The sequence below is a fragment of the Wyeomyia smithii genome, chromosome 2 (assembly GCF_029784165.1).
Source record: "Wyeomyia smithii strain HCP4-BCI-WySm-NY-G18 chromosome 2, ASM2978416v1, whole genome shotgun sequence".
Taxonomy (NCBI): domain Eukaryota; kingdom Metazoa; phylum Arthropoda; class Insecta; order Diptera; family Culicidae; genus Wyeomyia; species Wyeomyia smithii.
Window position 1 is genome coordinate 3,033,187 of NC_073695.1, and position 24,024 is coordinate 3,057,210.

Consider the following 24,024-nt stretch of genomic DNA (forward strand, 5'->3'; position numbering starts at 1 on the left):
GAATTTGAGCAGATTATTCGTGTATAGAAACTGGACCATAAAACGATTCGAGATAACTGGCACGATTGTCCGCAAGCAGAAACCATGGCTCTTGAAATGAACATGAGTCATACCACTATGCATAAAATAATTAAAAATGACCTTGAATGCGGTGTATTTCTAGAAACAAGTGATTCACCTGATAATATCTAGAAAATGCTTCTATCCATCAAGTTTAACCGACATCAACTGGACATTCAACATCGCCAACAACTCTAACTGCTAGACCAATGGTATATGCCAAGTTCCACAAGAACGCCAAAAGATGACATGGCAACCAGGAACCTGAATTTTAATATCTATTGGAGCAAGGCGCGGGACGCCGAACTACCTGTCTAACTGAATTTGAATCCAGAACCATCAACCAGTTCCGGTCCAAGTCGACAGCCTGGATAAAACAATGACGGTTATTTATTCCTCGAAGAGATTATGAGGCTACACCCCTCCCAATCAGATGCTACATCAGATGGCCACAAAGACGATTGTAGGACTACATCCGTTACTGAAATAGAAAGGAAGACGCTACCACCAGCTAGACAACTGAGTAGGCTATCATTCAAACGGAAAACCTAGCTGTCAGCGTAAAGCAGAAAATTCCATTTTTCTATTACAAGCTCTTGCTCAAACCTGACGCCCAAAATAAATACAGGGTGATCAATAAATGCGAATACATTTATCCTTTTATAGGTGCGCACCATTTGCATTATGTTTATTAGTGTTAGTGTCAGGTTTAGCCACATAAATAGGCTAACCAACACGCACTGTCATTTCTTGTACGTTGATTGCGCACGTTGAAGGAGTACCCGTCCCACATAAACATCCTGCGGTTACAAAACGCCGCGTCGGTGATGGTTTGTAAGCCGTAGGATCAATACGTCTTCCAACAGGACGGCACACGGTGAATATCGTTCAAGTATGTTGTTGCAATAATTTGACTGATTTTCTGGGTAAGACTAAAACCTCCAGCCTTTTATGTATGGTTGTACATGCTGGCCAAGTAGAGCAAACATAAAGTGAGCACTATAGACAACTTCGATAAACTCATTTCCAAAATCTGGGACGAAATGCCGATGGACCAGGTGCGTGCCACGTGCGATTCTTTCGAGAAACGTCTCAAGCGGGGTCATTAAGCGGGGGTGTTCCCAGTTAGGATGTCGTGAAGGGTCTTGATAAACATTGCTTCAATAAAAATTAACTCAGAAAAGGATACCTTGTAATTTCATTTTTTTTCACATTTTTAAACTGTATTCGAACTTTTTGAACACCCTGTAGTTTATAGTTTGAACTTCTATTCGATACAGTTGATAATGTCAAAACATCAAGAATGTTAAATGTGACAAAAATATCAAAAATGTTGAAGACGCCAAAAATGAATGAAAAAGTCTGAAAGGTTGAACATAATTTGTTTCAATTTGTGACTTACCTGGAATGCCGCTTTTTCCACTTCAAATTGCTGTTCAGACTCCTTTTCGACAACAATTCTTTGCAATGCTTCCTCTATGGAATCCATCCAGTTAGTCGTTTCGACGAACTTCGCACGATAAGTTTCCCATAAGGCAGGAATTTTCTGAAGCATACTTCTAACACTTCCGACTCGTTTGCACACTGCATTCCATTTATCGTTGGCTCGCTGATACGGGTGAAGTAGAACCGTATCATCTGGGAATTGTTCCGTGTATACACAATTTGTAGCTTCCAGTGTTGCCAGAAGTTTCTCCAACTGTTGCAGATAATTTGTCTGGAAAAGTTGCGCGTTGCGCTGAAGAATGGTTTCATAGTTTCTATTGTTATTGAAAGCTAGTTCTTCGTCGTTTAGTTCTTTCTCGATTTCTTTAATACAATTGTTGAACGTGATCTCATTTGTTTTGAACTCTAGCTTCAATATATGGCACGGTATCTTAGATATCACATCATTCCATTGCTTTTGAATTAGTTCCACTTTTGTGATTAGTATCATTTGCTCTGTGGGTGGTAAAAACCTCAGAAGTTCTTCGGTGTGCGTTTCAAGCTTACCAATCATCGATTGGTCTACATTGGTGAAGAAATCCAGCTGTTGCTCTATATCACTTGTTTTCTCTATTCCGATAGGAGAAGCATTTTGCCAATTTTCTGATTGTCTTAGAAAACTTTCAACCTTACTCAATGCAGTGTTGAAATTTTCCCATATTTTCTTATTTTCTTTTAGTTTGTTCTCCCACTCATTCGCTTTGTTTATTACGCAGCTGAATCGTTCGTTAAGCTGCTTCATTATTGCAGATGTATCACTGAAATCAACCCCCTCAAACGTGTTTGATAGCTTTAAAAGGTTCTGGAACACGTTATTCTTACTTTCCAGCATAGATTTGTAGTAGAGAGTACGGCTAAAGAAGGTGCTGTGTTTAGTAATATTTTTACTCGTTTGCTCAGGATCGTTAGTAAATTCATACGATGTTAACAGACTCTCTGCCTCATCCAACCAGTTGGAAATTTCTTTTTGGCCACATTGAAGCGCTTCTTGCTGTGTCAAAATTTGCTGGAATAGATTCAGTTTAACTGGAACTTGCGTCCTAACGTATGCTAGAGATTCTTTATCCTTTTTCATTTGAATCATAGTTCTGTCAATTTCATCCCGGGAGTATTCTTTTATCAGTGTCTGAAAACTTCTACTGATGGATTTAAAAAGCTCTTCCATGGACTCAGTTTCGGTTGCAATTTGCTTGATGTCATGTTCACATTTTATAATTTCTTCTGAATTGTTTAGGTTAGTTCTCGATAGGGTTTCGTTTGCTTGTACAATCCAGTCACTTAATCGAGTTGCGCCGGCTTTAAATTTTTGCTTTTGTTGAAGTACATCACTAACATGCATGTACTGTTTCGATTTTTGGAAAACTTGCTCCCACTGCTGCATAATTTGTCTGTATCTATGTTCAATTACGATTGCGGTGTCATAGTCACATGTTGACTTTAGAATATTGTACGTATCTGTTAACGAGTCTTGTTTTGCTTTAAATTTGCTCATATTTTGGAAGAAATATTTTTGTTCGTCTTGTGTTGTGTGTAACGCATTTTGCGCTTCCTTCATCCAACTTTCCAGATCACTGGTCAACATTTTCCATTTTTGCCAATGCACAAGCACGTTTTCTAGCATCGTTTCGGTGCATATCAGCCGGGATGATACGTTTTTCCACCGACTTTCAATGTCGGCGAGGAAAATATCAACACTGTACCCTTCCTTTTTCGATAGATTTCCATCAATTTTGTACTCCTCTACCACTTGCCGCATATCGTTGAGAGCTTTTTCAAACTCTTGTACGATTTGATTCTTCGTGACAAAGTTTTTTAGCTGCTCCAAAGACTGTTTGACGACTTCTTCATTGTCGTATTTTACTCCATCTATTTTATTTTCCAATAAGTTCAGGAATGCAATGAGACAACATTTATGCTCTAGGAACTTTAATTTATTCCTTCTTTGTTTTGCTTTAGGTTCGATTTCTAGTAACCTTTTTTCGAGGAATTTTAGTTGATTGATAGGAACTATCTTAGATTCGTTTCGTAGCTTCAAGTCATGGAATGTTGCTAGCACTTCGGAGTACGACAAAAAAAATTGTTTATGTGCCTCCAGTTTTTTGCTTATGAAAGACGCAGTCTCCTCATTCATGCTGCTCGGAATGTCATCGTCGCTCAAAAGTTTTTCCCCATTGCTTAACCATAATCCTATAACTCCAATCTGCGCGGGAATATTGCAGTCCAAATGCCATAACCAGAGTTGCATGTGATGCTCCAATTGTTTCCAGTAGTTGCTGAACTCCTGAATTTCCAGCATACTTTTGAAGGTATTGATAGTTTTAAATTTCTTGTACTTTTCTGCCTTCTCTAGGAGAGCGTTTTCGTATTTGTCATATGAGAGTGAGTAATTTCCGTTAAGGTCGTCGTAGTGTCGTACTTTTTCTCTCAGCCAGTCGAGTAAATATGCAAACTCTTGTTCGCTCTCGCTGTTGGAATTGTTATTCTGCAATTAAAGAGCTCTAGTAAAATTTGAATTATTCAATTTTAATTGATGCTGGTATACCTTTACATCAGGATATTTATGCAAAAACTGTGCCACGTAAGTCATGACACATTTTTCGTCGGGGCAATTAACATCCACATCTTCGGCATCCAGTAATCTGGCGATCCCCAGCTCAGTTTCCGCAACATTGAAAGCAGTATCCAAACGATGACGGTTACTACATTGTCTCATTTCTGCCATGTTGATTAAATTGGTTTTAATGGTATCAACTAATGAAAGAAAGGCAAATCCATCACGCCAACTGGCGCCGAAATCACGAACCTCCAATCCCGATTGCCTGCGAAAAGATGTTGTTGATTTTTTATTGTTAATATATTAATATAAATCATACTTAGGCAAAACGTTGTTCACCCAGCTGAGCAAAGTTTTCTTAGGTCCTTGTTTCATCATAGCTTGTTGTGAGCTACTCAAAGGCACTGCGTGCTTAACGGGTTTACTAGAGCTGGGAGTATGCGGAACAGATCCACCATCTGCCAAACTGCTTACCGACTCGCTGAGATTCTTGTTCAGGTGATGTAAAATACGACTATTTTCCTCGATTTGAAAGTACAAAATTATTGTCCATATTAATCCTAGTACCACAGCTGGGCGTCCGTCGACGATATCGGATGGATTAATGTTGACAAGCTTGATTTTTTTGTTCGTCAAGAACTGCAAAGCTGTGTTTACGTTACTCAAGTAGTGCGGTCTTCGAAGGACTTTTCCCCTCTCCTTAGGCAAACGTTCTCCAGAAAGTACTTCCAGTAAGGCCAATAATTTTGTTCCATCCTTCAAGTCATGTATGAGGTCGGTTATGTTTAACGGTGGGTCGTGCTAGAATATGGATATGGATATAATATGGAGAAATATTACATTAATATAAAATTCTCAACAGATCTTTTTTTAAACCTGAATCACGAAATCAATAAAATAATTAAGGAAGAAGATTGTCTAGACTCATGAACCGCATTGTTCAATAAAAAAAAGAGAATTGCTCGTGATTTATGTAATTTGTTTTTAATTCCATGAGAAATCGAAAAGTTTTCATGATGTACTTGAAAAAGGTACATAATTGCTAATACGCGTCGCTTTGCAGGCTCACGTACACTGCATACGCTAATTGCATCTGCAAACATTTGACAGCTCCGCTCATCGCAAAGCTCTATCCGCCGCGCTAACAGCAAAGAATAAACCGTGAAATTCCATCATGTGTAATCGATATCGCCACTATGAGCACCGCAATTCTCGACCACTTTTCCAACACAAACTAAGTGACAAACGCTCATGCTACCTAACTTGATTGAATTCATAATCCTATATTGTTGGTACGAGAAAGAAGAAGTGGAGAACTATTAATCTGCCATTGAGCTGACGTCTGTCTCTCTCTTTATTAGGTTAGGATAACATAACACCAAGGTAACCAAGTTACTGTTATTTGAAAGACATAATTATTGATTTAAGCAAACTTTTTCAAATGTTTCGCTTCATCATAGATATTGATTATTATTTTTTTCAAGTATTTTATAAAAACATTTAAGCATTTATGAGTTTCTTGTTTTTTTTTTGGTAAAATTCAAAGTGATCTAGTTCTGTTTGGCAATTAGCTGTTGAGTATTTAAACATAACGATCATTCAACACTCACCTGACACAGAAAGGAATTAATCCAGTTTACGAATGTTTTCTTCTGTACCCGTTGTTGTTCATCTGCAAAATATAATTGAAAACCAAATAAATATAATTTCTGTTTGTTCAATTTTAGAAAGAAAATTCAAATTTGAATTTTATTGAAATAATATTAAGAATTCAGATTTAGGAAAATACCGTTTAAGATATAATAGAGCGACTTCACGAATTTAGAAAATGCCCTTCATTTAATATAACACAAATATCTAATTATGTAATTAGTTTACATCTGTACCACACACACACGAATTTACTGAACCTCACTTCAACGCAATCTTGGCAAGACTAACAGTCTAATAGTGGAACATTCTTAACGTTCACGAAAGTTCAACCTTAACATTCACGCCTAGAAACCAAATCAATACCTGGTAACCAGGAAAAACCGCATCGCTATACGGTTTGTCAAATTCCTCACTGGAGCATTCCTGAACACATAAAATTCCTTTTATTTAAAAAATTACGATACATTGGAAATTTCTGTAACCATCTTCTGTTGAGTAATTTCGAGCGAAACGATTAAAATCTGATTTTGGGTAAACTAGACAGAGTCACTTAAATTTCATAGATGACATATCAAAAACATGATTGATGTCATGAAAGCGACCATTTAAAAATGGCACTGCTATGTATAATATGTTGGAAAAATAGCATATTTGATGAACATTATGTCTTCCTCCAAGTTTTTTTTGTTCACACAACATTTATTTGACACGGCACAACTTCCTTGAAGTTGTAGGTGTAGGAATGCTTTTAAAAAATGATCATACAAGTGTCTACTAGAATTTTTGGCATGGTTCGATTTTGGCAACAGAAAAAATTCTGGCGTGTTGCCAAAATCGAACGGGGTCTGTATTTTGATTATTTCTTTGCAGCACTCTATCTCAGAAAAAAAAAATATTCTTTTTAACTTTCACAATGGTGCAGAAACCAAATTTAGGGGGAAATTTGGGTCTAGAGCTCTATAGCAGTGTTTTAGAGAAAAACTTTTTTTCACAAAGTTACTTAAAATTATTGGAGCTATAAAATTGTAGAAAAAGGTTTTCTATCTACAAAAATAAAAAAGTTAGATACTTTATAGTATCGAAAATTTTGGCCACCCTGATTTTTGATTCTTTTTCAATAAGCGCTTTATTATATGTAACAACTTTGTAGAAGAAAGTTTTTCTCTAAAATATTGCTATAGAGCTCTAGACCCAAATTTCCCCCTAAATTTGGTTTCTGGACCATTGATGAATACCTTTCATTCTAATACAGCGAATTTCCTTTAATATGGGAAAAGGCAACCTTCTATAAGATATTTAATTGAGAACGATTTAGTAGAAATTAAACATCCTTCTATATCTATTTGTCTTGTCGAAGTTGGCTCACTCACCGATCACAAAGCGGCAAAAATGTCACATCATTTTTTTTCCTGCAGTTACAAGCTCGTGAAAAAAATATAGATAACGAATTACAGTTTCAGTAGAAAATGTATATTCACAGAAAATTTGAAATTGACATAGAATTTTATGAACATGTTAACATTCAATTGAGGTCAATTTAAACATTTTATCAGTATACAGAATAGAGTGACCAGTTTTGTAACATCCTGCGACTTCGATGAGCGCCGGGTGGAAAAAGTTTCCTTTTTACTCCAACAATAAGCCATGAAAATTTGAAGTTGATCCGAGTTCCTTGAATGGACCCACAAAACGCTTATATTAAAAATAAAATTGATTCTCATAAAAACGGCTGTTTTTTTATCTCTCTTGAAGTTTTTGGCCTTTGTGTCCTAAAATAGTTGTATATTTTGCGTTGAAATACTCTTTAATTATAAAAACATATCATTAGGGACATTCCCATAAAACGTAACGTTAAATTTTATGAATTTTGAATACCTCGCAACCCTAAATAACGTAATTTTGCATGGGGGCCTCGCGCAATGAAACTCTTCGTTGAATATTCCCTTCTTCTGAGTACGTTACGCAATAAATGAATGACCTCTTATTTTCGTTAGAGAATTCGAAGCTGTCATTCAGTGATTATATCTTAACCCTCTAGTAACAATATCGCACGCTTAGCCTTGGGGCTAATAGCGGTCTCGATCAACTAGATTAGTTGAGAGAATTCGTTATCGATATTGTTTTTGGCACATTTTGTATGTGTAGGATAAGTATAACGATACACCGTGCCCCAGTGCTGAGTCGAGATAATTTCCAGCTCGAAAAGATCCTCGACTCGATCGGGAATCGAACCCGATATCACAACCGTGTGGGAGAGCTAGCCGACCGACATCGCTAACCACAGAGCCACGGGGACCACAATAACCCTCTAGTGCCCAAGTTTTTTTTTTCAGACGGACTTTGAAAAAATCACTATGAAACATTATAAACATTTTTTAAGTATGATTGAACCTTTTTAGAGGTTTCACTAAAGACCGTCTAAAGGCGACACTGGGCACTAGAGGGTTAAATCGTACTTCGTTGCAGCAACTGCGTGAAGTGAATCGTCACAATCGGATTGGTGAAGCAAAATTATTAAAATTATAAAGAACTTTTTGTATGGATTTAATGTTAGTTTTAATATTATTATTATTATTATTCTATGAAACAGTTCAGCACTAGTGATATAAATTCACTAGGATGGTGAATTTTATCAAATATAGTCGGTAGATCTCATGTTGATTAAATTGCAATTCTTATGAGTTACGATGAAACAGCAAAGTTCTTGGGCGCGCTTTAAATTGATTCAAGCTCCGGCAAAAAAATCGCCCAAGAAGTTCATAATACGCTAGTGGATTGGAATATTTCGGAAAAGCTTCGAAAACTAATCAATAGTTCTTGTTCTCTTCATATCTATGAATTTTCATACAAAATCTAGGGTAATCGCTCCATTATTTATCTCAACAGCTAGGTGCACCTATATTCATCTTATTTCTCTCATTTATCCGTCAAATTTCTACAAATTTTGAAAGTATACTTCTCGATTCTATCAAGTGGTTGAAAATTTTACTTTGAAAATATGGTAAAATTTGACGATAAATTGATAAAAAAGGCGTGATGAGATGAATATAGGAGCGATTACCCTATTACAGGGCAAAAAAATATAATAAACACCTTTTTTCAACCGTTTATAAGAGCATCAATCAAGTTCGCGGCGATTATAAAGAGCTCTTGGAGGTAGCATTCACATTTATTGGTTGTGAAGCGACCCTTTTTCACTTATCACACTCAAAATTTGTGGCAAAACAACATTTATTGTCTGAAAAAATATTTGCTTTGATCATTTGTCATAAATTGCATTCAAGACATGTTCCTTTTCATAGTCAAACTTCACATTCAGGTATTTTTCGGATGTACGAATGCCATCCAATGTATTAATCCAGCTATGAATTTTCTAAGTGATTCTTTCGCATGTGCCGAAACTGATAGTCGTTTCAGACGCTGTAACTGAAAAGATGCAGAATCGTTTGTGGTATTTAAGCCCAGAATATGTTGTATTAGCTTGATTTCCCGATGAAATTGAACAAAAAATGATCAGGTGATCAAAAGCGAAAGGTCCTTAAGGTGAAACGATATTGAAACCACCAACAGCCAATTTCGAGCCATGACTTCGAACTTTTAGAAGCACATGACTCGGAAATAAATAATGCATTCCCTGTGAAAACGCTATTTTATGCTTGCTTCACCGCAGCAAATATAAAATAACGTTTTCACAGGTAACGCATTAATTGTTACCGAGCCTTGTGCCTTTGAAAATTCAAAGTGGTGGCTCGAAGTCAGCCATTTCTGGTTTCAATACAGTTTGGCCTTAAATAGCTGATGTCGAATATCGCAAGCATTCAAATCCTGAACAGTTACAAGTATGTGATTTATCCCATCTCGTTTTATACAAAACCAATGCTTTTGTTCTGATCTTAATATTGATTTTTCCGACCGTGACCCAGCGGAATAGAAAAACTAATGAGGAATATCAAACTTCTGTCAAAAATTATTCGCTATAAACGACGCCACAGAACATGGTGTTAAATTTACGAAAAAATCCAATCGTGTTTCAACACATAATGAAGACGAACTTCAGTCTGTGATGCACGTTGTTGATTCATAACGAAAAAATACCCACCTCATTTAAAATTCGAACAATACAAGTGTATTTAAGATCTGTACGGAGCATTTTGGTTTTCTATTGTCTTTTAAATACCCTATATTCAGTTATTTAAATAAATCTGAAAAAAGCAGAGTGAAGAGCTCAAAAATAAACAACGCATTTTGTTGTCCCCGGCGGCGCAGCCTATTTTGCGGCACCCGAATAATCATATTGAATTCTGATATTTGCTGCTATACGAAACAAGAAGAAAAAGAAGAAGAAAAGACAATTCAAACGGCAATTCGATTGTGTTCCACGCCCCACTGTGCGTCAACAGCGGCAATGTAGTTTACACTTGGCTTGCCTGTGCTATCGTATTCTCCTTCAAGACACCAGTTTTATTAACATTAACATATTTATTAACAGCAGAACGTAATACTGTCTGATAGTGGAGGTGGTTACGAACATTCCGAAAAAGCTTCACCTTTAAGACATCAAAATAGTCTAGGCTCATAGAAGCTAACATAAGTTGACCTATTGGGACGGGGAGATTCTGTCAATTTTTTTTTTTTTACCACTGCTATACAAGATATCGCAGTAGGCAGTTGGTGTCTATTCATGAAGTCTGTGCCAGGCGTGCTCGCATATGATTGGTACATTTTTGGTGAAAATTCGACCTTGAATCTTTTATTCAATTTTCACTGTTTAACAATGAAGTGATAATGAAAATTGAAGAATCACAAAATTGTCCATCATTTTATCAATCCAACGACATATTGATTATTGTGATCCATCATGTGGTTACATCAGTATAACCGTTTGAAATCTTTCATTTCGACGTTACATCTTGGTTTTAGTTTTCGCGGAATGTATCTCGATATAGTGCGGTTAGACGTAGTCCTACGTCAAAAGACTTATTTTTGTTTTTTGCTTGACAAGCTTGTTTTCATTTGCTAACAGTTACATTCAATGTACATACTACGAAGACTGCTAATATACATATATTATTTATTAGGTCAAGAATGAAAAAATCATCTAACAATGTTCAAAACAGTGTTCAAAAGCAAAAAAAATATTCTGAACAAATAATAGTAACTGAACAAAAAAATCACATCCATTCGTCGGCTCTTACTCTTCTATATGTAAGTAAGAAGAGTGAGAAGAGTATAAGAATTTACTCTGTCGATATTATGCTGGTCACGATTATTCAGTGAATCTTGAAGACAAAATGAAATAAAAAAACTCATAACCGTTGCTACAACGTTTTTATGGTAACCATATTCATGAGATAAACTTTTAATCACTATCAGCAGCAGCATTGCAGTTTTTCTTTGATTGTACGCAAATAGAAGTCGTGGCGCTCTGCTCCACATATATTGTATCTTACTGTTGCTTCTACCAGTATATTTTCTTTCAAGACATCAGTTTTAATTACGCTCTAACAGCTGGGGAAGGGGGATACTGACAAAAGTATCGATACTCACTTTACTTAGACCTACAATTTTTTTTCGGAGGAGGAGATATCCCATATTGGGTCGCCTGTGTACGACGACGATAGATACTGGCTGACACAGTTGGAGCAGGTGTCAAAGGCTTGACTGCATCGCACCCGGCTATGCCCAAAACCGTAGCATTTCAGACAATGCATTGGGTTGGAGTAATACGGCCGCGTTTTTACCCGAACATAGCCAAATTGCATGTACTCCGGTATGCTGCGGGTGCCTTCGATTGTCACTACCAACGACGGTGTCGGTATTCATTTGGAGCCACCGGGGGGGTTCTGCGCGTCAATCTTCATCCTGATCACGGAGAGCTTCCCGGAGTTCCTCGACCGGTATCTCGAGGACGTCACTACAGGTTACCACAGCGCGAACGACATTAAACCTTGGGTAGGGTATTACTCTCACGGGGGTGCCGTCGAGCAGTTGCCGCATTTGCTGGAGCTTTGTGGCCTGTTCCTGCCGCCGTACTTTAAGGCAGTACGAAATTGATCCCTGTTCCTGCCGGCGCTTGATGAAAACTCCCTCTAACTGCTCGCCGAGTTCGATGGATTTTTTTATAAAAACGGGATTTTTCGGTAGGCTGATGTGATCCCCGCTACTACTACTACTAGTAGTAGTAAAGGGTAATTTTTCTACTATTTGGTTTTTCGTGTATTCAGATTTGATAGTTCACGCGGGAATTCTGACAGCTGTCAAAGTCTAATGTACTCAGTTTGGTTTCCCATTTCACCATGAACAGACATACGCCTGAACAACGCTTACAAATAATCGAATTTTATTACCAGAATTCGTCCTATGTGAAAAATGTTTTTCGCGCATTACGACCATTTTATGGTCGTCATAATCGACCTACTGAGCAAGCTATGTCAATTCGACGCCGTTCGCAGCCGTTGGGCTTGTGTTATTCGACTACATGGAAGTTTTTACGAAAGGATCTTGGTGTAAAGCCTTACAAAATACAACTCGTACAAGAATTGAAGCCGAATGACTTGCCGCAGCGTCGAATCAATGGACATATTGCGGAATGAGTTCGGTGAGCAATTCATCCCACGAAATACCAGCCGAAATGCTCGAGAAAGTGACCCAAAATTGAACTTTTCGTATGGACCATTTAAAATGTAGCCGTGGCCAACATTTGAATGAAATTATCTTTAAAAAGTAAATGGCATAAACCAATTAATCGGCTCAAATAAAGATTTCATACAGTTTTGTAATTTTTATGCGTTTTTTTAAAAGAAAAACCAAATTCTTAAAAAATCACCCTTTACATCCGAACAAAATTGTTGAAATCACGACCCTTGAAGAGAGAGTTGTGCAATTAGCTAAACTAACCCCAGCAGTTGAAGAGATAGATGGTTGCGTCTTATATGGCGTGCCGTCAAACTCTTCACATCGGGCTATTCAAGATAGAAACAGCGAAGAGTCGAAATCCCTACATCCGAACGAGGATTTCGAAGCAGCAGCTGTTATTCCCGACGTGCCTTCTACCCCAGAACCCGGACGCGCTCCTCGACTGAAAAAAAAAATGCGCTCATCCTTGTTGGACAACAACAGTTTTTCCATGAGGATTTGCTAAAGGTATTGAAACAACAAACAAACAAAAATTGAAGATTTGACATGCTTCAACAAACAGGTGGCAAAACGATTGCAAGAGATCCATAACTTACAGGCCGAGCAGCCTCAAGAACAGCGCCGACATAATCTTGCAATGGAGAAAATATCCACGGAAAGATTACAAGCGAAAAAAGATTTCATAGATTTTTGAATTAATGAGCTATGTATAATAAACAATCTTCGCTTCAAACGTATTTATTATGTTTAAAAAAATCAAATCTCCTTTCTTAATATCTAACATGACAATCCTTTTCTTGAACAATTTCTAAGCCTGCTGTTAGAGCGTAATAAAAGCTGATGTCTTGGAAGAAAACATGCTGGTAAAAGCAAAAATTTATAATTTGGTTTTGAACAAAAACTGTAATTTTAAATGATTCTAAATGCATCGTTAAATTTAACGCCAGAACACGATTATCTTTTCAGGGTAAAAAGTATATCTCATAAATATAGTTATCATAAAAACTATTGATCACTCAACGAGAATAGAACTGTTGTAAGTTATAAGTTATTCTTATCATTTTTCTTCGATAATCATTAAATAATCATGACCGGTACAGTATCGAAAAAGTAAAATCCTAAAAATATAAATTCATGGAAGAGTAAATGCCGGCTAATGCTTATGAAAGTTTTTTTCTTTTACTAAGATTTATTCAGAATCTCTATAAATTTTTCACATGGCTCTCGCTTGCCGTGTCTGATCAACAAAATCAGCAATCAGCTTTTTGCCTCAAGTATGCTCACCCCTTGAAAAAAAAAACGATAAATACTCACTCACTTTGACGAAGCAGCTCGTTGAATCTGTTCGTGAGCGGATTGCCCACGTCTAGTTCATTGGCTAAAACATCACACCTAAGACATCGGAGATTGCAGGATTTTGAAATTTTTAATTAAAAATTACTGAATTTTTGCTTGCGAACCTTGTTTTTGACGTCATTTCGGCTCAGATTCGCAGATCATAAGTTATTTGCTACGTAGTGAATATTGAGAAAAAGTTTCAAGAATGAATTTCTGCATACATTTTCTATAGTGCGTTTCTCTAACACAGATATCAGGAAGATAAATTGGAATATCCAATCTATTTACCCAATTGTAATACAAAGATTAGTGTGAAGTACCAAGATCATTTTAAAGTTTGGCGCCGCATCTGAGCAGCAGTTTTCAGTGACCGTGGAAGTTTATTCTTGGTGTCCTTTTATCCATAATACGATCTAACAATGACACCTAAATCGAAAAAAGCTGTTTCTAAATTTCGTCGAGATGGACTAACTTTTCCTGTGAGTCGTACGCTTATGACACTTAAAAGGGGCAAATACGCTGACCGCATCGGTGAGGGGGCTGGCTGCTGCCTTGGAATATCTGGTAATGGAAATGTTGGATTTAGCAGGAAACGCGGCTAAAGCTAACAGAAAAATGCGTATTATTCTCCAACACATTCAACTGGAGGTTTCTTAATGACGTTTGAATTAGGTGAATTATTGATGAATGTTTGCATTTGCGAAGGCGGGATCCTTTCAGTTATTCAAAAAGTCTTGCTGCCAAAAGGTTCGAGAAAGCCAAAACCGATGCTATACACTGGAAGCCAGGAGTATTGAAGAATTTAGTCAGCAACATTGCTGCGTGATTTTTTTAACGTGGGACTACGTATTTGTTTTCTAAAATTGGAAATGAAACTGGCAAATGTTACGTCAGATTCCAAACGATAATAACAGCATAACCACACGGATAACAATAACCAATATGTTAGATAAAATGTTGAACAATTTTTTAATACGCTAGTTATCATTATTTTTTCATTGCAAAGCGATCGATAAATAGTGTCAAGGACGAATTTACGCGAACAATGAACCAATCATATGCGAGCATTCCTAGCACAGACAACAACCATTCCGTGGTATTCTCTGTATTAGTATCCAACAAAAAAAAATTGACAGAGTCCCCCCGTTCTAATAGGTCAATTTACGTTTGCTTCTATGAACCTAGACTAATTTGGTGCCTCGAAGGCAAAGGGTTTTCGAAAAGTTTGAAACAACCGTTATTATTTTTTATTTATTATTTTAACGAGATTTCAATTATGTGTTGGTTATTCGCTTCGAAACTGTTGAACAATTTCTAAACCTGCTGTTACAGCGTAATAAAAACTGATGTCTCGAAAGAAAACATGCTGGCAAAAGCAACAGTACCGTTGGTAGAGTATATGTGGAGCAGAGCGCAGCTAGTTTCTCGTCGTCTATCTTTGCAGCTGGCACGACTTCTATTCGCGTGCAATCAAAACTGCAATGCTGCTACTGATGGTGATTGAAAGTTTATCTGATGAATATGGTTACCATAAAAACCATAGATTACTCAACAAGAATTGATAATTTTTGCAACGGTTATAAGCAGGGATGTTACGGATGTGATTTTACAGACATCTGCAGATGCGGATGCGGATATGATGCGGATGTCAATTTTCATGCGGATTTCCGCATTCCCTTGTGTTATATTTTGCTTTTTTTCACCCACAGTGCAAAAGTTATTTGGACGAGCAGTAAATACACCAAAGAAAACTTTTCTGCAATATTTTATGAAGCGATATTTTTTTGACGTTGACTAACGTCTATATCGAAGTTAGGCCCCTGAATTTGAAAATCTAGTAATTCAACCAGGGAAAACCAGAGAAAAGTGGTCAGGTTTTGAGCGCTTATTTCGCAGTCATCTATAATCAGGTTTTCGAGGTTTTGGCATCAATCGATCAGAAATTCTTTTACGGTTAAATTTATGTAACAAAAACAAACTATTTATTGAGATACACTATTGAAAAATTGGTAATTAATATCGATTGTCTAAATCATACCGCGCAGCCAATCACTACCTCTCTTCCCAAGCACAGTCGACACTAACGGATACAATCGATCTGACTTTGTTGTTATTGTTGTTGTCACTTTCTGTTTTCGATGTTTATGCTGCTGCTAGCGGAAAAAACCTTGCAAATATGCATCTTTTTGTTGGTGTTAATTTTACGACAGTGGCCGGCGCCCCATCATTCTGATTCCAAAACCGCACCAGTGACATGCGGACGCTAGGTGATAGCAGCTGAAAGAAGGAAATACAAAATAGTACCGGTCATCTCGTGCCGGTTTCACCCGTTATGCTGGTGGCTTTAGTAGTAAATGGCTACTGCAAAACACTTAAATGGACGGACTAACCAGGAAACTATAATCGGCAACTGGCACCTTTTGGTGCCTCGAAAATTTGGTACAGAAGCGGCTAATTGAATTTTCTGTTTTACCAAATGCCAGAGGCGACGCGTCACCAAGTGGTCTACCTGTTCAATCAACATTTGCAACACTGAAATAACAGTATCGTGATAACAGTTTCGAGAACTTTTATCTCTCTACATTCATCTATATGGCAAAGAAATTCTACGGTCTATTATGACCGCGAGTTTTCCGATAATTTTCTCGTAGAATAATGATATCTGCATCATTTCATAGAGGATATCTTCATCCACATTTATCACATCATGGTTCTCAATGATCGGTTTTAGTCGTAAATAACTCTTGATCCGTCGAAGAACTAGAGAAATTCGCTCGACGGATGGCGTTGTGATATGCAATGTCAGTATCATTCAGGTTTTGTCCAACGATAATTAAAATTATGTTTATGATCTTAGTTAATCAAATTTAAGTTCAATGCTAAAGCATTTCCTTTGACGATGTTAAAATTTTAAACTAAAAAGAAAGCAGCGCGTAAGGAGACAAACGTATACTATGCGAGGTTCAAGTTTTCGAATGAACAAAATGGGTGTAGAGGTTTGAATGAAACTATACATCGACGGAAGAATTCCACCACATTGACAGAAATAATGAATGAATTTGCTCGTTTTTTATTTGCACTACGCAAGCTCTGAAGATGGATCTGCGAACTCTCGCGGCCACGTGGTCTCTCTCAAATTTCAATGACGTCGAGAGAAGAAACAGAAAGGCATAACGAAACAGAATACCAGACACTGAAGAGAGGTGGTGTGTAATGAATGTTTTCTCTCGCTGACATCGGTTTTGTTCAGCAGAAAGTTTGAACCAAAAATGTCATTTTTACGCGAGGCGTCGCATTAGTAGTGATGAGCATAAATGACTGCGTCTACCCTGCCCGCAGAGAAGTGTTGAACGACGGTTAGTTCAGGTGAAAGTTCTGAACAAACGGTAGTCATTATTGCGTGTGGGTTGCGTTGCGTGTGAGTTGTATGGCGTAGTCTGAAGTGTAGCCCATCAGTTTACATTCTTCACGGTGCATAAATTTCCACTATGTAGAAAATAAAATATAACGGGATAACATTGAAATTACAAATAAATTACCTTCGATGATTCTTCATCCATTCTACAAATGTGAAAAAATTACTTTTTTCTGAGATTGTCTACCTGTCCTATGAACAGGTTGAACAGGTGGACGAGACGCCTCTGCCAAATGCTGCTGCTAGCGGAAAAAACCTTGCAAAAATGCATGTTTGTGTTGGTGTTGATATTACGACAGCGGCCGGCGCAGCTTTCAAGAAACATTTGTCTCTACCATTCCATCATCTATGTAGCCCCTCCTTCTTTCTAATTATCTGACGAAGCCTTGGTATAAAACGTATCGTTCGAACATTTCACCCCATCAGTTTCATTACTAAACCGTACCGGATACATACGGACGCTCGGTGTTAGCAGCTGAAAGGAGGAAAGACAAAATAGTACCGGCCACCTCGTGCCGGTTTCACCCATTATGCTGATGGCTGTTGGTAATAAATGGCTACTGCAAAATACTAAAATGGCTGGAATTCTGGACGGACTAACCAGTAAACGAGAATAATCGGCAACTGGTACCTTTTGGTGCCTCGAAATTTTGTTACAGAAGTTTTGTAAAAGAAGCGTTGCAATTCCCTCTACTATTTGCTTCAATGGAATATTTTTTTTTTTTAAGAATACGGTAGTCAACGTCATGCGGTCGTGTCTTGAATACCACCCTCCTACTTTTTCAATATCCGCATGGTATGATGCGGATGCGGATATGTGATTACGGATGCAGATGTTGATGCGGATGTCAATTTTCATGCGGATGTTCCGCATTTGCGGATGCGGATATCCGTTACATCCCTAGTTATAAGTTATAAGATATTTTTATTGAATTTTATCTTCGATATTCACTAAATAATCGTGATCATATGTCGATCGAACGAGTAAGTTCATAAAAAATACTTATTTATAGAAGTGTAAATAAAGTTCTTTCGAGCGTTATGAAACTTATTTCTGAAAAAATTGAAGGTAGGCTGAACAAACGAATTTATTCTGTCTGTAATTACAGTGTTTAGTCCCACGTCACCATTTCATACAACCTTAGAGCTGTAAACCTTGTAGTATTTTAATTATTTTTTCATTTAGAGATATGGTTACAGTTAAAAGCTTAAGACGTATGTACTTCTTAGAGTAAAAACCTAAACTATAACTAAATAGTTATATTGCTGCGGGATTTTAGAACTATGTTTTGTTTCAGTTAAAACTATGTAAACAGTTAGAAGCTTAAGACCGTTGAATTTCTACGAGTGAATAACTATACAAAAAAAAAATAGATAATTTTTTATATAATTGCAGTAAAAAGTGTCCTCGATTCACAACGTTTAGCTTTGTTTTACAGATTTGTTTGTGATAGCTGTTTTAAAACAAATCGCAAAACCCTCAAGCGCTTTTTGTTATGATGAATCGAAAACGTTAGCATTGTATTTAAGCTATAGAGGTTAAGAATTTCGAACTTGATGAAATGGTCATTTAATAAAACGACCTCGTTGTTTATCTTTTAATCCCCACGTGGTCTTCTGATAAACGCCGACATTCCCCTCTTTAGTGACCACATGAAACGGCTTTTATGACTACTACAAGTACTGTTAAAAGATCGCTCTTAGAATCAACTGAAGGCCCCCTCTTATAAATTATACCATACCTATTTAGAAAAAAATTTTTGCAAAATTTTGGACAAGCAAATTAAATTCTGCAATCATTTCGCACAAAACAACTGAATCATCAGCAAAAGCCGTTACGTTGATAACCTAGTCATAAAAATAAAAGTAACCCAATATTATCAGCTATTTTTCCTTGAGTAGAGTTTTGAATAGATCACCGACAATACTATGCTAAGTAAGCAAGTGTAGTCAGCAGCTTGTGTGAGAAGTAACAGACTAAGGTCGAATTCATATTTTTTGCATTATCCAGATTAATTCTATTAAACTCCGCTCACTCACCTCTTTTTTCGAGTATATGGATATCGTACTCAGAACTACCAAAAGTGCGACTCATATCTCCACATCTTGCAACTCGTGTTTGGTATTTCAAATACCATTCAGCGCCGTCTTCTGATTGCTCAACATTGCCGGCCTGCGTTGTGCACTCTGGCGTCAAAACAGTGAATACCGATGCGAAGGTTTGGCTTTTGTTTTCAACATCGCATTCATCACCAGCGCCCTTCGTTTCCTTTCCTTCGTCGGATTGTATGTTTCTGGACATTTTTCCGAGACTTCACTCACGTGTGTGACATTGAGAATACGATTCGCGTTTCCGTCGCTTTTGAATGAAACTCCAAAACACCTCAATTGTTTACACGTTACTTCACTTTTTATCACAATTTTTCTGCGGCTGCTGCTTGCAAAGTGGGTAAATCAATATCTATAGCGACAATGACATCATACTGGGCTGAAAACATGATTTGTTCAACAGCGCAATATCAGCAGCAACAGGTTTGCCTCGGTTCGCGTAGCGCCAAACGATGAACACACGTTGAATGTCAACGGTAGACTGAGCGTTCATTCTGTGTTCAACGCGTTGTTTTGATGCGGTTGCAGTGGATGTGTTTGTGTACATATCTACCGCAAGAGATTGTCTGACAACTGTGCTGCCAAATCTAAAAGTTTGCTTCGGCTTCAACATATTGAATCATTTCATGATGACATATTTCCTAGTGAAATATTTCCTTATTAAAACGACATGAATTTCAAACAATTATAATTCGTGAAAAATTGCTTCTTAAAATGTTGTTAGAGAGCATACCTTCCCGAAATAGATTTCTTTTCTTGTATTAATGATTTATTACGAATCTGTTTTTAAAAAATCGGTAGAAGTTTATTGAAAACTAACTAGATTTAAACTTTCTGTTAATGATGAATAGCAAATGTAGTATAAAAAAATATTATGCATTTTTACCACCTAATCTGCGAAAAAAACTCCTCAAAACTATCGGACACCTCGGGCTGTCGTTTTTCATGCGCTTCACTGCTGGCAGCACTAATATTCAATTGCGTGAACTTGTCATTAAGCAAGAATTGCTGCACGTGTTCTAACGACTCCAGGACATCCGCCAGCTGCTCCCTGGTAAACTCCACACATGGTGCGAATCGAGAATCACATTCGCATCCACGTTCAAACTTCGCTATGGCTTCGGTGAATTTTCCCTTGGCTTCGCTGAGCTTAGCTTCCGCAGCTCGGTAATTCTGTTGCTGCTCGAGTTCTTTGGCTGCTTCCAGCAATCGAACGCCCTCATTTTGTGCGCGAATGCCAGCATTGAACAACGCGTTGCCTTCTACCTTCAAGCTGGCAGCTTTGCTAAGTCTCCTGATTTCCCGACTATCCGAGACGAGCTCGAACGCTGTCTGCAGTAAACGGTTCGCTTCCTGAAACTTACCGGTCGCTTCTTCGCACCGATCCTCATCTTCCGCACACCAAGCTTCCTCCCATAGCTTTTTACCCTTTACTCGTAATTCATCCGCTTGCTTGCGCTTGGTGATTTCGGCCTTTGCTTTTTCGATGTTTTCTGTGTATAAATTTCGATTTTTGTACGAGTTATCGTAGGCTTGTTGATACTTTTTCGAAGCTTCCGAAAATTTCCCTTCATGAAACAAACGGTCTCCGTCATTATTCAGGTCAGCCGCCTTTGCCTCATTTTTATTGGTTCTGAATGTTTCTTCTTCACAGTAACCCTTGGAACATATAGCGTAGGCCTTGCTAAATTTTTCATAGGCTTCTTTGTATTTTCCTTGCTGGTACAGATCCAATGCTTCACGATTTAATTGATCAGCTTGTCGGTTTGCATTGTTTTGAGTTGCTTCCACTTCTTTTTCTACCTTGTTTTTAGCAATATCTCTGTTCTTTTTGAATCTAGCTTCTTCGCTGTAACCCTTACTGCACATGTTATACGCTTGGCTGAACTTATCGTGCGAATCTTGATACTTTCCTTGCTTAAACAGCTCGTTCCCTTCCTTATCCAATTGGTACGCTTGTTTGTTCTTGTCGTGTTGTTCTTCTGCATGTGCCCTCGAAAGCTCTTCACCAGTGGCGGCATCGAAAAAGTGCGTCCTACGTACCGAAGTAAGCTTTCCATCGTTCAAGTCCTGATCGGCCAGATACAGTAAACCAGGAACTATGAGAGCAGCTCCGAGTATTCCTGCCGCTGCGGTAATTTCGAGAAAAAAATAAATTTCAACCACTCCACACAGTTCGCGACGTTTATATTCGGTTAGTTCGATTGTCCAGTTGCAGCGTTTTTTCAACGCTTCCTCTGTGAAGTCACTAATGTGGCCCATTTCTGTGATTCTGTCATTAGAAGATGTGGACCATTGCCCTGAAAAGAGTGAATGTAAGTATCTCATAGCATGGTTTACCATATGTGAAGCTACGCGGATCTTTTTTGGGCCAAATCACAATCAAAGTTGAACCTGTTTCTGGGCATAACAAAAACGAATTTTTACGGTGTTCCATGCGTTTTCCTAAAGTTTATGTGAATTAGAATGATAGAATGAATATAGCAGCACTTACCCTGTTATGGGTTCTCGAAACCAGTCGGTTATCTTTATCACAGATGTGTGCGACTAAATTGCTTTATTAACCTTCATTTCGTATTGCGACGTGATCCACTACACTCGCTTTTTTGATTTTGGGAACCTCTCCTTAGTCCGAAGCACTTCGCTTCACTATGTTGAGCTGACTGACGCAGCAAGCGTGGTGTTTGTTTACTGTAGCTTCATTACCGTGCCGGCTGAAATGTTTGCCGCGCATGCGCCGGTTCGTGGAAACATGTGAAAAACGTCTAACAGGGTTCAAGTCAGTATCTTATTTGGAGTGGGACTAATCGAAGTGTTTACTGCCGTGAGATGACATTGTGACGTAGATCCAAGTGATCAGTTTTTCAGTACGGCCCAAAAACGAAATAAATCTTCGTCACTTTTGTATGGAAATGTGTGCCAACGTCACTTTGTTTTCTCACGGCAGTTTAGGTCACATTTTTTTTCTGGCATGAATTTGGAATGATATTTTCGTTTGAACACTATATCCACTAAAATTATGATCAATGAATAAAGTAAAATGCGTTCACGTGTCGGGTTTGTTCTAGAGCTAACGAAAATCACGAAAATTATACAATAACACAGCTTAAGAGAGATTTAATCATTAGCTGTAAGCAATGATAGACTTTGAAGTCGAACTAACTATGGTAATTTTCTTGTTTGTGAAATTTTTTGCTGAGAGATTTGGATAAAAATGTCATTATCTCCATGTACTTTAAATTCATCAATCTCAAGGTGACGACTTAAAGGAAAATCTACACTCTATTTCATACAATGGCAAACCGTGTGACGAGTGTTGGAAGTACTCACACTATGCAGAAGTGCCCATAATTATACAGAGCAAAACACAAAAAGCCAACCAAATCGTAGGCTTCGATTTATGAGAACCTGCAGGTAGTTGTCATTTCAAGCGCAGATTTGTATGCAACAAAGTGAAAATAACAAAGCGATGAATTATGACCAAACGACAATAATGGTGAGTAATGCCAGTGCATGCATAGGAAACCGGTTGCGATTGCTAGTCAGATTCCCAGTTGATACAATACTACTCTAAGTACACTTATTTGCACGTGATGAACGACCGGCAGCAGCTCAGTCAGTCAGTCGGTACTATTTTTTTGTCACTCTCGGGAAATGATCCAATTAGTAGTTATTTTACTTTTGTCAGTCTGTCTAGTGAGGAACCAGGAAGTCTCCTCTCGAACGGTAAGTTTTTAAAAAGAAAGTTTTCGAATTAGTTAGTTAACCAAATGTTTGTTTTAGCAGTATGACATTTCCGACTCTAATAAACAATATACAACGCGTTTGCCAACCACAACGACAATGGAAGTTGAATCGCAGCCCCTTGATGTTGACGATGTGGAATTGAACTGCGGCCGGATACCCGTTTGTGGAAAAATTTGTTGTAAATCTGGTGATTTCGGTAAATAAATGCTATTAAAGACATCATGTTTTTAGAAATACAGTCAAACTTTGCAAGGGTTCTCCCCACGAGCTCGATGACAAATCCTGGAAATTTTATTCGCTCTTCTTCCACATACCGAGACGTAGAACACAATTCTCTCTCAGTTCGTTTTCCATCAAAACAGATACGAACCCAAAAACACTGTCGCCTCACGTGAACGGAAATTGGTGAACTTGAATGTTAACAAACACAAACTATGCTACCTAGTTACAATTCTTTTTAGCCATAATTTGGCAATACTGTTTCACAGTGTACATATTTAGCATAAAGTCGACCGAGCCTAGTAGGCTGTGCAACCGGAAAGTCGGATGATTAACGATGGTAATATTTATTTCGTTTTTGTTTTCAATAAAAAACATTGCTTAGTGGCAAATTATGCAGTGTGATGGTTGTACCTGCATTTCTGAAACATCCTGCACATCTAATTTGTTTATCTTTTTGATCTGATTTTGCAGATAGGTTGCGAAGCCGCTCTCACAGATGTAACTAGAAAAAAAATTTAATCACTGGTGAAATTTATCAAGGCCTTTGCAGCTTCCCTAGAGAGGGTTCGCAGACCACCGCATTGGGAACCACGATAAAAGTGAAAACGTTGGAAGTAAACTAGTAACATATTGCAGTCCGCTGTTGTCGGAACAATATAACCGACACTTAGTTTTAACCGGTGGGAACCAGGAGAACAACAAAAATATGAAGTTTTATATATGATAAGGTAAGTCGATTTTATTATATTTTACCAACAAACAGTTGATTTTTGAAGAAACTTTTAAGATGACAATGTTCATTCCA

At 37.7% G+C, this 24,024-nt stretch overlaps 2 protein-coding genes and 1 long non-coding RNA gene across 4 annotated transcripts in view; 1 reads left to right on the forward strand and 2 right to left on the reverse strand.

Annotated features, from left to right (window-relative positions):
• The window catches only part of LOC129726126 (muscle-specific protein 300 kDa-like), a 126,367-nt gene extending 106,656 nt beyond the window's left edge, over positions 1-19,711 (reverse strand). For both annotated transcript variants that reach the window (XM_055682781.1, XM_055682780.1), the window contains exons 1-5: positions 19,182-19,711; positions 5,710-5,771; positions 4,419-4,900; positions 4,088-4,364; positions 1,463-4,027 (exon numbers count right to left, since the gene is read on the reverse strand). In XM_055682781.1, the coding sequence (XP_055538756.1) occupies positions 1,463-4,027; positions 4,088-4,364; positions 4,419-4,900; positions 5,710-5,771; positions 19,182-19,443 (3,648 nt within the window). In that variant the 5' untranslated portion in view covers positions 19,444-19,711. The remainder of the gene's footprint in view (positions 1-1,462; positions 4,028-4,087; positions 4,365-4,418; positions 4,901-5,709; positions 5,772-19,181) is intronic.
• A 318-nt stretch (positions 19,712-20,029) lies between these two features.
• LOC129726130 (uncharacterized) lies at positions 20,030-21,934 on the reverse strand. The gene is made up of 2 exons (XM_055682788.1): positions 21,745-21,934; positions 20,030-21,550 (listed from the first exon to the last, which is right to left on the reverse strand). The coding sequence occupies exon 2, from the start codon at positions 21,510-21,512 to the stop codon at positions 20,133-20,135; it is 1,380 nt and encodes a 459-aa protein (XP_055538763.1). The 5' UTR covers positions 21,513-21,550; positions 21,745-21,934; the 3' UTR covers positions 20,030-20,132.
• Positions 21,935-22,096: 162 nt separating this feature from the next.
• On the forward strand, positions 22,097-23,219 carry LOC129726136 (uncharacterized). Its single transcript, XR_008728252.1, has 3 exons — positions 22,097-22,417; positions 22,506-22,976; positions 23,037-23,219. It is a non-coding gene; the product is annotated as an uncharacterized LOC129726136 (long non-coding RNA).
• The last annotated feature ends 805 nt before the right edge of the window (positions 23,220-24,024 follow it).